Here is a 13,818-nt window from a genome sequence, read left to right on the forward strand (position 1 = left end):
TCAAGAAACATCCCTAGAGGAGAGAGAGGAGCAAAGAGCTTCAGAAAAAGCAGACTAACTTTGCACATATCACCACCTTGTCCAGTTTCAAGTCATCTGACTCTTGGTCTCTTGTCATAGTCTACACCATGATGCTGCGGCCCCTTCATATTGCTGGAAGCTGCCTCCCCCTGTCCTGCCCACTGGGGATCCCCCTAGAAGTCAGACAGAGCAAGAGCCCCTGTGGGCACACCTCTCTGCCAATCGCCTCAACATTTCTTGGTGCAGCAAAGGGCTTCCATTCCTGTAAAAGACATCACAGCCCACAAGCACCCAGAGGAAATCACCACCACCAGCTCCACCACCCCTGGGGCTCCCGGCATCCCAAGGAGAAAGATACAGCCTACTGAACAGGCCAGCCTTTTAGCCAAGGTCTCTGAAGGCATTGCTAAGCCAGGAAGGAACTTTCCTATTCTACTAAATGGAAGTAGACTCTTCAGTGAGAGCTCAGATCACCAAGTAGACTCTCCAGTAAAAGCTCAGATCACCCATTGAAGGGAGGAAAGGCTCTAAGCCAGCCCTCTCCACCACCCATCCTCAAGCCCATCCAGGAAGAAACCAGTTGTAATGTAAAATGCACAGTCCTGCTATTGGCTCAATACTATTACTTAATGTTATGACAATTCTATGGATGCTGCTACTAAACAGGTGGGTAAAGTCTGACACTGGTGGACTGGGCTGCATGCTAAGAACTGAGCTGAGACTATTGCATCATTCCTGCACCTGGGTAGGAAAAGGTCCTAGGGAGACCACTGATACCCAAAGAAGGAAAAAGGAGACCCAAAGACGGGAGATAACACCTGTGACTTGGGAGAGAGAGGATCTGCGTGCTTAAGGCTGATGGTAAACCATGGCTCACCCAGTGCCTGGAAAGAGATACTGCACCTGAGTCCTCACTTCTACCTAGAGAGCCCTGGGCATGGTTTCTTCCATTCTTTAAAAAAAAAAATGTACACACACACACATACATATATATGCAAAGTCTGAAGTGGGACCTAAGTAGGGTTCTGGGTACATAAGCATGAATAAATCTTGCACTCAAATTGTCAGAGAATTAAGCCCCATGGACTTCTCTGGCCACTGTATGGGGGCCCAGGTATTCTGAGGACCCTCCTGGTCAGATCTTAGGTGAAAACGCTTTACTAGGTTCTCAAGAAATAGAAATCTTCAAAGACCAAATAAAAACATGAATAAACACATATAAATAAAACAAAATTATCAGAATCGTGAGCTGAAATGAAGGTAGAGATCTGAGAGCAACAGCTAACTAAAATCTTGGGTTGTCCAAGGGACTAAGACCTATATGAAAGTTGAGATCAGAACTAAACCTAGACCCAGTGCTCACCATCAAAGATCAGCCAAGGTTTTTTAAAAAGAAAATCCCAGGAGTGGGAATCATCAAAAATAGTCAAGGACCTTATGTTAGAATTACCAGGTTATAAGAAAAACTGATACTATAGAATATGTCTATGTGCCAGACATTATTCTAAGTGTTTCACTGTGTATTAAGTCATTTAAGACTCATACAAACCTATGAGATAGTTGCCATTCGTATCCCATCCCCATTTCCATCCCCATTTTATGAGTAAGAAAACTGAGGCTCAATGAAGCTAAGTACCTTGCCTGAGGTTACATATAGGTAAGCTGAATATGAGTATTCTGATTCCAGTGTTCATGTTATAAACTATCACATTATGCCAATATCATAATTTCTGAATCTTTAAATAAATTCTAAATGAGGGACACCTGGGTGGCTCAGTCAGTTAAGCATCTGCCTTCAACTCAGGTCATGATCCTGGGGTCCTGTGTTCAAGCCCCGCATCAGGCTCCCTGCTCCAGCAGGGAGTCTGCTCCTCCCTCTGCCCCTCCCCCCACTCATGCAGACTCTCCCGTGCTAGCTCTCTCTCAAATAAATAAAATCTTAAAAATAAATGCTTAAAATGGGTACTTTTTCCTCATAAAGATATTTTTAAATATTTGTAATTTAAAATCCACAAAAATTTACTATCTTAACCATTTGTAAGTATACAGTTCAATGGTATTAAGCCATCACCGTCCATCTCCAAAACTCTTTTTCCCTTCCAGAATTCTGTACCATTAAACAATAGCTCCCCGATTTCTTCCTCCCCCATGATACTGGAAGCCACCTGTCTACCTTCTGTCTCTATGAAAATGACTAGTTTAGGTGCCTCATGTAAGTGGAATCACATAGCATTTGCCTTTTTGTGCCCAGCTTACTTCACCTAGCAGAGTGTCTTCAAGGTTTATCCATGGTTGTAGCCTGTGTCAGATTTTTCTTCCTTTTTAAGGTTGAATAATATTCCGTTATTTATACTACATTTATTCATTCATTCATCAATGGACATCTTGTTTCTACCTCCTGGCTATAATGAATAATGCTGCTATGAGCAGGGTGTACAAATCTCTCTTCAAGATTCAGTTTTCAATTCTTTGGGGTATATACCCAGAAATAGAATTGCTGGACATATGGTATCTGTTTTCAATTTTTTATTGTTTTCCTTTTTTTTTTAATTGTTTTATTTACTTGAGAGAGAGAAAGAAAACACAAGCGGGGGAGAGAGAGAGAAGCAGATGCCCCACTGAGCAGGGAACCCGACACAAGCTCGATCCCAGGACCCTGGAATCCCAACCCAAGCCAAAGGCAGACACTGAACTGACCGAGCCATCAAGTATCCCAATTTTTTATTGTTTTGCATGAGGATTGCACCATTTTACATTCAGTGCACAAGGGTTCCAATTTCTCCACAACCTCACCAATATCTATTTTCTCTTTAAAAAAAATAGGTATTTTGGGGGCACCCTGATGGCTCAGTTAAGCATCTGATTCTGGATTTTGGCTCAAGTCATGATCTCAGGGTCATCAGATCGAGCCTGTTGGGCTCTACACTAGGCAGGTAGCCTGCTTCAGATTTTCTCTCTCCCTCTACCCCTCCCCACCTCCACTCATGCATGCACACAATTCTGTCTCTCTAAAAACAGCCAAAAAATAGGTATTTTAATAAAGCAACTGTGACAAGTAGATTTGAAGAAGAACCAAATAGAGCTCTTAGAAATAAGAGCTATAGGGCACCTGGGTAGGGCTCAGTTGGTTAACCGTCTGCCTTCAGCTCAGGTCATAGTCCCAGGGTCCTGGGATCAAGTTCCACATCAGGCTCCCCACTCCATGAGGAGCCTGCGTCTCCCTCTGTCTCTGTCCTTCTATCTCTCATGAATAAATAAATAAAACCTCAAAAAAACTACCTTTTTTATTAAATTTAAAAGCTGAATGAAAAAAAAAAAGCTGAATGTTTGGGGTAAATAGCACTTAAGACAGATTGAGAAGATTAATGAACCAGAAGTTAGATGGAAGAAATTACTAAGTTTGCTATAGAAAGAAATAAGGATATAAAATATATATACACACAAAACAAGGCTGTGGACAATGGAGACTAGAATAAGAAAGTCTAACAAATCCAGTTGAAGAATCAGAGGGAGAGAACAGAAATATGAAGGAGAAACAACATCTAAAGAGATAACAGCTGAGAATGTTCAAAATTCATTAAAGGCATGAATCCACACATACAGCATTTGCCCCAATAGTGCATAAGCACATATGACCAAGGCAGAAATATTCAAATAAATCCTCACCTAGACACATGATAGTGAAGTTTCAGAACACCAAAAATGAACAAACTCTTTAAAGCAACCAGAGAGACAACCCAGGCTTCCTACAACACCATAAAGATACCAGAGTGAGGGACGCCTGGGTGGCTTAGTTGGTTGAGCATCCGACTCTTGGTTTTGGCTCCAGTCATGGTCTCGGGGTCCTAGGATCAAGCCCTATATCAGGTTCCTCACTGAACATGGACCCTGCTTGGGATTCTCTCTCTCCTCTCCCTCTGTCCCTCCACTTGTGCTCTTTCTCACTTGCTTGTTCTCTCTCAATTAAATTAAATTAAATTAAATTAAATTAAATTAAATACCAGAATTAGATTGCCAGCAGACTTCCCCATAGCAGTAAAGGAACCAGTAAACTCTATCTTCAGTGTGCTGAGACAATAGAGAATTGTGAATCCTACAAAACTACCTTTTAAGAATTAAGGCATTTTCAAGGAAACGACTGAGAGTTTACTACCAACAGGTCTCCTCTAAAGAAATATCTCAAGTATGTATTTTTTAAGTTTTTATTTCAATTCTAGTTAACATACAATGTGATATTAGTTTCAGTTGTACAATATAGTGATTCAACAATTCCATACATCACCCTGTGCTCATCACAGATGCACACCTTAACCCCCATCACCTATTTCACCCATCCTCCCACTTACCTCCCCTCTGGTAACCAACCATCAATCTGTTCCCCATAGTTAAGAGCCTGGTGCTTGGTTTGCCTCTCTTTTTTTCCCCGTTTGTTCATTTGTTTTGTTTCTTAAACTCCATGTGTGAGTGAAATCAAATGGTATTTGTCTTTTTCTGACTGACTTATTCCACTTAGCGTTATACTCTCTAGCTCCATCCATCTTACAAATGACAGGATTTCATTCTTTTTCATGGCTGAGTAATATTCTATTGTGTATACATACCACATCTTCTTTATCAAGGGACACTTGGGCTATTTCCATAAGTTGGCCATTGTCGATAATGCTGCTGTAACAGTCAGGGTGCATGTATCCCTTCAAATTAGTATGTTTGTATCCTTTGGGTAAATTCAAGTATGTACTTTAGAAAAAAGAAAAATGATCCCCATAGGAAGAGCAGAGATGCTAGAAGACATAGTGAAGCAACTGATAAAAATGTACATAAATCTAAATGAACTTTGTCTACATAAAATATCACCTATCTTGTGGGTTAATTTTTTTAAAACCTAAGTAAGATACAGGATAACAATGCCATGTAAGTCAGGAGGGGACAGTTGGAGTTAAAATATTCCAAAGTTCTGAAATTGTTCAAGAAGGAAGTTTAGGGACACCTGGGTGGCTCAGAGGTTGAGCATCTGCCTTTGGCTCACGGCATGATCCCGGGGGCTCTGGAATCAAGTCCCGCATCAGGCTTCCTGCATGGAGCCTGCTTCTCCCTCTGCCTGTGTCTCTGCATCTCTCTCTCTCTCTGTCTCTCTCTCATAAATAAATAAATAAATAAATAAATAAATAAATAAATAAATAAATAAAATTAAAAAAAAACAAATAGATTCAGGAAAAGAAAACAAATAACACAGTCTCAGAGGGCTGAGGAGGAGACTGAAGAAGAAAGCAGGAAAAAATAAACAAAAAGTACAAAGTAAGTGGGTAAAAATAAGAGTTATCAATAATCACACTAAATGTTAAACTTACCAACTAATAGAGTTAATTAAGTTGAATAAAAATGTAAAATCAAGCTATGTGTTATTTATAAGAGATACATCCAAAACATTAGGTTATGGAACTATTAAAAATAAAAAGATTGAAAAATATCTAGAACACAAGCACTTTACCAAATTTAAGCTGGAAAAGCTATATAACATTTTTTTAAAGCAGGGATTTAGGACAAAAAACAAAACTGACTTTAGGATAAAGAGGGTCACTGCATAGTCATAAAAGGATCAATTCACCAGGAAGACAGAGCAAGTTAAAACCTATAAACAAAAAGAAAAAAACACAATCCCTTTGTCACCACTGGAGTTGACTGTCATACCAAGTCCTTACTCTGAAATAGTAATGGGGGGTGGGGAGGCGAGGAAGCAAGCATCTTTCTGCTTCACCATAGAAATCTACCTCCAGGTAACAAGGTGCTCAAGGTAGTGAAGGGAAGCTCTTCTTTACACACACCAAAAAATGTAGCTAATCAAATCAGTGAATGATAGAAAATCTACAACCTCTAATGAAATCATGGATTCAGGCAAGAATCGTCAAATGGAGGTGAAAAGCATTAAGGGAAAGGTTATGGAGAACTGGATAGTTGTTAAATGCCCAAGTATCATCCCACAGGTTCCTTGCTAATCTCAACAGGAAAATCTAACTCTAAAATCAAAGAATTAGGGGCACCTGGGTGGCTTAGTTGGTTAAGCATCTGGCCTTCGGTTTAGGTCATGATCCCAGGGTCCTGGGATTGAACACCACATCAAGTGCTCCCTCTACCTGCCATTCTGCCTACTTGTGAGCACGCTTCGTTCTCTCTCTCTCTCTCTCTCTCTCTCTCTCTCTGTCAAATAAATACAATCTTTAAAAAAAAACCTTATAAAAATAAAAAATAAAAATAAAATCAAGGAATCAGGCTGACATTACCCTGCCCACTAACAGTGGAGTAGAGATATTATGTGCCTCCTCTTGTGAATATGAAGTATGCCTCATGTTGCGTCACCTCAAGGCACCTTATCAAAAATGCTTAATCTACACCTTTACATCTAATTTCCAGCTAAACATATAAGTTAGAAAAATGAGTTAAATGACACCACTTGGAAGCTAACAGATAAATCCAAAAGGTGGGACATTCTACACACAGGTGACCCAACCTCTTCATAAGTCAATGTCGTGAAAGGCTCTTAAGAGGCATAACAACCAAATAGGAGCTCCCTGACTGGGTCTTGAACAAATTAGCAGCAAAAGACATTTGGGTAAAGAGGTAACTGGGGAGTTGTGAATAGGATCCGTGGATTAAATGGTCATAAGGAACAGTTCCTTACGTGTGACCATGATATTATACTTTACAAAAATATCCTTAGACATGCATGCAGAAAAATTGGGGATAAAATGACTTGAAGTTGTAATTGACTTCAGGAAAAACACAACAGTTGAAGCAGATACAGCAAAATGTCATCAAGTGTGAAATCAAAGTGATGTTTCATTCTACTTTTCTGTATATTTAAAATATATTTCAAAAACATTTCTCAGTAAATATGTTTTTCTTATTTGTATAAACAGAATATAAAAATAGCCCTAAACGAACTAATGGAGGCATCTGGATGGCTCAAGTGGTTAAGTGTCTGCCTTCGGCTCAGGTCATGATCCTAGGGTCCTGGGATCGAGTCCCACATCGGGTTCCCTGCTCCACGGGCTAGAGTCTGCTTCTCCCTCACCCTCTACCCCTCTTCCCAGCTTGCATTTTCATTTTCTCTCTCTCTCTCTCTCTCTCTCTCTCTCTCTCCAATAAATAAAATCTGAAAAAGAAAAGAAAAAATAGAACTACAGGAGAAATTGATAAATCCACCAACACAGAAGACTACAGCACAGCATTCTTCTCCCACTTATTGATTTAGGTCAAACAGATAAAATACTAGTAGAGAAGATTAAATAATATGATTAGCATGCCTAATAGGTACAGAATCTTGCACTCAAAACTTAGAAAATAAATATCCGTCTCAAGCACATTTGTAAAAAGTCGACTATATACTAGGCCATAAAGTCTTGACACATTTCAAAAGTAGTATGGGCACCCACCAGACCCAGTTTCATGCTCCCATCAATCCCCACTCAGCCTTGCCTACATCCCCATCCTCCCACCTCTCAGCCCAGATTCCTGCCTTGCATGGACCCAGCTCTGGCCGCTTTCATGTCCATGGTTCTAAAGCTCTGGTAACCCATCATTTCTAACACCACACCAATCTTCCTGCACAAACTGGGGCCAGGGCCGGGCTTTGGCTTGGGTGGTCTTCATCGCTCCCACCATTATGGGAGCCAGAGTAGCTCTAGCACTCAGAGCTTCCCCAGAGCTGCCTGGAAAGGCTGAGCAATGTAACATAGAAATTACTATCTATAGGACAAATGTTGAATAATGGAAAACAGGAGACAGGATGGAGCCAGCAGATAAATTACTCATCGTTCTTCCCAGTATGGAACTATTCAGAGAAGCCCTAGTTCCCCAGGGACTGTCCTGTGATTCAGCTTATAGAACAGTGGTCAGTTCAGGAACTCCTCACCTTGTGATGGCTTTCTCCTTCTCCCTGCTTCACAGCCCTTTCCCTCTGACTCCTACTTTCCTGGGATGGAACCCCATGATAAAGCATTAAGTTGTACCTTTAATTTAGATAAGTTTTCTTTCTTTCTTTTTTTTTATTTTTAGATAAGTTTTCTAAGAAACCTAGGCTAAGATAAAGCTCTCTGACTATAATGCTATTAAATCAAAGGCAATAGCTAACAATAGTTTTTAAAATATAAAACAGGGGTGCCTAGGTGGCTCAGTCAGTTAAGTGTCTGACTTCAGCTCAGGTCAGGATCTCAGGGTCCTGGGATCCAGCCCCACATTGTGCTCCCTGCTCAGGAGGGAGTCTGCTTCTCCCTCTTGTCTCCTCCTCCTGCTAATGTGCATGTACTCTCTCTCAAATAAATAAGTAAAATCTTTTTTAAAATATGAAATACGCATGTGATGTTAAAAAGACCTCTAAATAATTCATAGGTCATTCATAGTCAAAAATTATAAAATTTACTCAGAATAAAAAATATATAATCTATTATATACATATACAGACAGATATAGCTATCCATGTGTGTATATTCATGGAATGTTCTAGGGTGACACTTAGCAGCTAACCTTGAAATGCCTGTGCTCTTTCCCAACCTGGGCATGTGCAGAGATGGGCCTACTTTTGCCTTCTACAGTCAGAGCATAAGTGATTCCAACCAGAGAGGCCAAGAGGGAGCAAGGAATTATACTATGGCTAACACAGAGGCCCTCACAGCAGAGCCTCCTCATCTCTGGAGGAGAGGTGTGGAGAGAGGTTGGTGGGTAGAGAAGATTCTTTCTTTTTCCACAAGGATGGAAGGGAGCTGAATCCCAGAGAGACTGGACCTGGCTCTCACAGCTCCAGAGCTAGCTCCGCGAGAGAGTCCTCCGTGAAACCAAACCATCTCAGGGAGCATGATAGAGCCCTGAGTGTGAACCCCGGCCAGATACCAGGAAAGGGGTGAGGAAAGAAAGGGAGGTGCAGCCCAGTCCATCCATGCTGTGGGGAAGCTAAAGGGAGAATTCTAACATGACATAATCCAGCTGTGTATAAATGCCATAGAAAAGTGGCATTTGAAATAGAAGTAGCGGGACGCCTGGGTGACTCAGGAGTTGAGCATCTGCCTTTGGCTCAGGGCATGATCCCGGAATCCCAGGATCGAGTCCCACATCAGGCTTCCTGCATGGAGCCTGCTTCTCTCTCCGCCTAGGTCTCTGCCTCTCTCTCTGTCTCAATAAATAAATAAATACTTAAAAAAAAAAAACTGAGCCAACTGAAATGTTCTGTTTCTGAGCTTTGGACCAACTTTTAAAAAAAATGAAATAGAAGTAGAAATAAGGGAAGAGGGGGAAAGTGAGTGGGGAACAATTAAGAGAGGAAGACAAACCATGAGAGAGACTCCTGACTCTGGGAAACAAACAAAGGGGTGCAGGAGGGGAGTGGGGGCCCGGGGTAACTGGGTGATGAGCATTAAGGAGGACACGTGATATGATGAGCACTGGGTATGATACTGGATGTTGGCAAGTTGAATTTAAATAAAATTTAAAAAGGAAATAGAACTAGCAGCCAAGGATTTGAATCCATCTGGGCTTTGGGGTGAGGGGAACAGCAGGAATAAAGGCAGGGCAGGGAGGAGCTGGGTGCTCCCAGGAGGGGACAGAACAGGAAGTCAAAAGGAGCAGTAAGATGGCTTTGCAGTGAAAAGAATCTGGGCTTCAAGGCCAGGCACACCTGGACTGGGTGGGGACGCCTGGGTGGCTCAGTGGTTGAGCCTTTGGCTCAGGTCATGATCCTGGGGTCCTGGGATTGAGTCTCACATCAGGCTCCCCGCAGGGAGCCTGCTTCTCCCTCTGCCTGTGTCTCTGCCTCTCTCTCTGTATCCCTCATGAATAAATCTTTAAAAGAAGGGGGGAAAAAAGGAAAGAAAAAAACTGTGTGCTCACTGTGAATGGATTACCCAGTTCTAAACAATGCTGAAGCCTTAAAGAGTCACACTTCCCTTCAACCCTTCGCCTCCCTCCTCAGAGGCAGCCACTGATCTCAGCCGGATCTATACTGCCGGATCTAGACTCTACAGACACCACTGAACATCACTTGGGCCTCCATTTCCTCATCTGTGAAATGGGACTAGCAACAATGGCTCTTCCCTCCCAGGGACAAGTGCCCTGAGGGCAAAATGACTGAATATTCATGTCAAGTACTCGGAGAAGGACCAGGTCCTGCAAGCACTCAGCCTAAGGCAGTGACTAGCACGTTAGTATTTGCAAACATCCATAAATGGGTTGTCTACTTGTTTTACAAAATGCATGGGGTTTAAATTCTAACTCTGCTACCTAAGAGTTACATCTTTGGGAATTTTTTTTTTAATTTCTCAGCGCTTTGTTCTTATCACGGGTAAAATGGGGATAATTATACTCGCCTTCCAGGAATACCATGAGACTTTGATATGTTGCAGGAAAGTGACTTGGGACCCTAGGGATTCGATTCGTGTTTGCCTTCGTCATGACTTTATGAGGTTGAGGTTACCCTTGCCCACTCCCAGAGGCCTCCACTTCCTGGTTAGGGCCAAAGATGAGGGAAAACAATGGGTAGGACAAAGCCCTGCTTTTCTAAGCCTCCTGCAGGGAGTACCAGGGTGAGCACTAGGTTCGGGCCAGGGACCCACACCTGTAGTCTGAGACTAGTACTTGTCAAATGTACCCACAAACCAGCTGGGAAACTTGCTACAGAGCAAATTCTGCTTCAGTAGATTTGACCAGGGGGTGGAGGGTGGGGAGCAGGGAGAAGACCTGAAATCCTCTCTAACAAGCTGACTGGTGATGCTCATGCTGACTACATTTTTCAGAAGCCAGGGCACCCAGGACTCCTACCCCTCCCATAGCCCACCTGAAAGCTGTCTACAGATGCTCGGCCTTGTCAAGGCCTCAGACAACTGACCTCGCAGTCCACTCCGGCCTCCCTCTGGGCAGGACTGGCACATCCCTAGAGACTCCACCGATCCCATCCCTTCAAGGAAAGGGGGGCAGGGGGAGATATATATATAATATCTCTCTCTCTTCTCTTGGGAAATATATATATATACACACACACACACACACAAAGGTTCTGAGACAAAAGAGGCTGATATGTGAGGCACAGCAAGGGAAACAAGGAGGCTAGGAGTCCACAGAGAGAGAATGTGAGAAAAAGATGACATCAAAGAGGCAACAGGGGGGCATCTGGGTGGCTCAATCAAGTGTCTGCCTGTAGCTCAGGTCATGATCCCAGGGTCCTAGGATCGAGCCCCATGTCAGGCTCCCTGCTCAGCAGGAAGTTGCTTCTCCCTCTGCCTCTGCCCCTCCCCCTGCTCACAGTCTCTCTCTCAAATAAATAAAATCTTAAAAAAAAAAGAGAGAGAGAGAGGTAACGGGCAGAACGATAGAGCCTTCTGGGCGATAAACTGGAAGGTTCTGAACAAAAAGAGTAATATCTAATTTTTTGCAATTTTTAAGACGTACTTTACATACAGTAAAACTCATCATTTTTAGTATAGAGCTCTGCCAATTTTGACAACCGTGTACAAGCAAGCAACCACAGCTCCATCACCCGCCAAAAGCCTCACTGGCCCTTGAGCGCCTTCCCCATGCCCACCTGCAGCCCCCCGCAACCGCTCATCGGTTTCCATCACTACCATGTTGCATTTCCCAGGAAGGCACAGAAGTGGGACAATAAGGTAGGTACTTGCTCAACCCTGAACTCTTTCCCTTAGCATAATGCTAACGTTAGAGGTTCATCCACACTGGCACACGCAGCTCTTTATCACGGAAGGTTAGGCCGCAGTATGGCTGGACGACAGCTTGTCCCTCCATCCATTCACAAGCTCAAGGACATTTAGATTGTTTTTTTTGTTTGGCAATGACAAAGCTTCTATAAACACGCGTGTACTGGTTTCTCTGTGACTGCAAGTTTTCATGAATTTCTTCTGACAAAGAATGAGAGCAAATTCACCCTCCCACCTGAAACAACTCAAAAACTGAGGCCGCCGTGTGCGGAATGACTTTCAGACACAGGACCCGAGGCAGCACAGGACCGAGATCTCCGAGAGCAAAGAAGCAAAGCAAGTGCACCCTACATCTGCTCAAGTACAGGAAGGGGGAGCCGGCCAGAGCCTGGCAACCTGCCGGAGCCCCAGAGATGGGGGGACAACGCCGGTGGGGCTTACCTTGCAAAGTCCTGGAGCAGAGCGAGCTTCACGGGGAGAACTCTGGAGACCTGCAAAGGGGCCCCTGGCGTCTGTGGAGACCAACGGAGAGGCCTGCAGGTGAGGGAATTACCTGCGGAGCAGAAGAGCCTCAGCAGAGGTGCAGCCAGAACTGGAGCTCACACCGGGCAGAATAAGAACATTGCCACTGGGATCCCTGGGTGACGCAGCGGTTTGGCGCCTGCCTTTGGCCCAGGGCGCGATCCTGGAGACCCGGGATCGAATCCCACATCGGGCTCCCGGTGTATGGAGCCTGCTTCTCCCTCTGCCTATGTCTCTGCCTCTCTCTCTCTTTCTCTCTCTGTGACTATCATAAATAAATAAAAATTAAAAAAAAAAAGAACATTGCCACTGACTTTGTAATTCATGGGAGGTAGGAAGGGTGCTCAAAGGGTGCTGCCTCCGGAGGGGGTGGGATCAGCCCCAGATGAAAGGCTCCCCTGTCAGCCCCAGGACTTCCACCCTCCACCCTTCCCCGTGCCTTTGCCGGGGCCTCCCGTGGTCTCCTCCCACACCCCACCATCAGTGTCAGCTGAAGACTCGCCAGGACTCTGGGCAGGTGTCTGGCCCTGTGAGTTCTTTTAAAATTTTTTTAAATTTATTTATGATAGTCACACACAGAGAGAGAGAGAGGCAGAGACACAGGCAGAGGGAGAAGCAGGCTCCATGCACCGGGAGCCCGATGTGGGATTCGATCCCGGGTCTCCAGGATCGCGCCCTGGGCCAAAGGCAGGCGCCAAACCGCTGCGCCACCCAGGGATCCCTGGCCCTGTGAGTTCTAATTGCCATCACCTTCCAGTTTCTTTTTTTTTTTTTTTTTTTTTTTTTTAGATTTTATGTTACATAGGTTTATTTTTTTATTTTTTTATTTTTTTATAAATTAATTTTTATTGGTGTTCAATTTACCAACATACAGAATAACACCCAGTGCTCATCCCGTCAAGTGTCCCCCTCCGTGCCCTTCACCCATTCACCCCCACCCCCCGCCCTCCTCCCCTTCCACCACCCCTAGTTCATTTCCCAGAGTTAGAAGTCTTTATGTTCTGTGTCCCTTTCTGATATCTCCCACACATTTCTTCTCCCTTCCCTTATATTCCCCTTCACTATTATTCATATTCCCCAAATGAGTGAGAACATACACTGTTTGTCCTTCTCCGACTGACTTACTTCAGTTTCTCATCAACTTAGAGCTGCCGGGCTTAGCCGGGGTCCCCTCCCCGCACTGTGGTCAGGAAACCTTCTCCATGCTGTAAGCTCAGCCAACAGTAGGATAACCGTGCTTGTCTATCCTTCTTTGGAATCACCGTCCTCCAATCCCTTTGCTCCTACATCTGAAAACCACCATGTCATCTATTCTTAGGTGTTTGAGGTTCAAAGATACATGGTCCCCAAGTCTCTGCCTAGTCTGGAAGCACAGATGACATCATCTCATTTTGTTTTGAAAGGACCACTCAAGAGACCAGACTGAGGTCGGGCATGGACAGAGGTAGGAAGAGCAGTGAGGAAGGTACTGTGGGAATCCGGGCAAGAGCCCATGGCGGCCTGCTCCAGGATTGCACAGGTGATTGAGTTCAGGGTGCATTTTGAACACAGAGCCGATGAGACTTGCTGATCAAAGGGTTTC

General features: G+C 43.9%; 1 protein-coding gene across 1 annotated transcript in view; it reads left to right on the top strand.

Moving 5' to 3' along the window:
* Positions 1–4,791, top strand: part of TMPRSS4 (transmembrane serine protease 4) — a 38,381-nt gene extending 33,590 nt beyond the window's left edge. The window contains exon 13 of the mRNA XM_055306024.1: positions 121–4,791. Coding sequence (XP_055161999.1) covers positions 121–132 — 12 coding nt within the window. The 3' untranslated portion in view covers positions 133–4,791. The remainder of the gene's footprint in view (positions 1–120) is intronic.
* Positions 4,792–13,818: the final 9,027 nt, after the last annotated feature.

The sequence above is a fragment of the Nyctereutes procyonoides genome, unplaced genomic scaffold, assembly GCF_905146905.1.
Source record: "Nyctereutes procyonoides isolate TBG_1078 unplaced genomic scaffold, NYPRO_anot_genome, whole genome shotgun sequence".
NCBI lineage: Eukaryota > Metazoa > Chordata > Mammalia > Carnivora > Canidae > Nyctereutes > Nyctereutes procyonoides.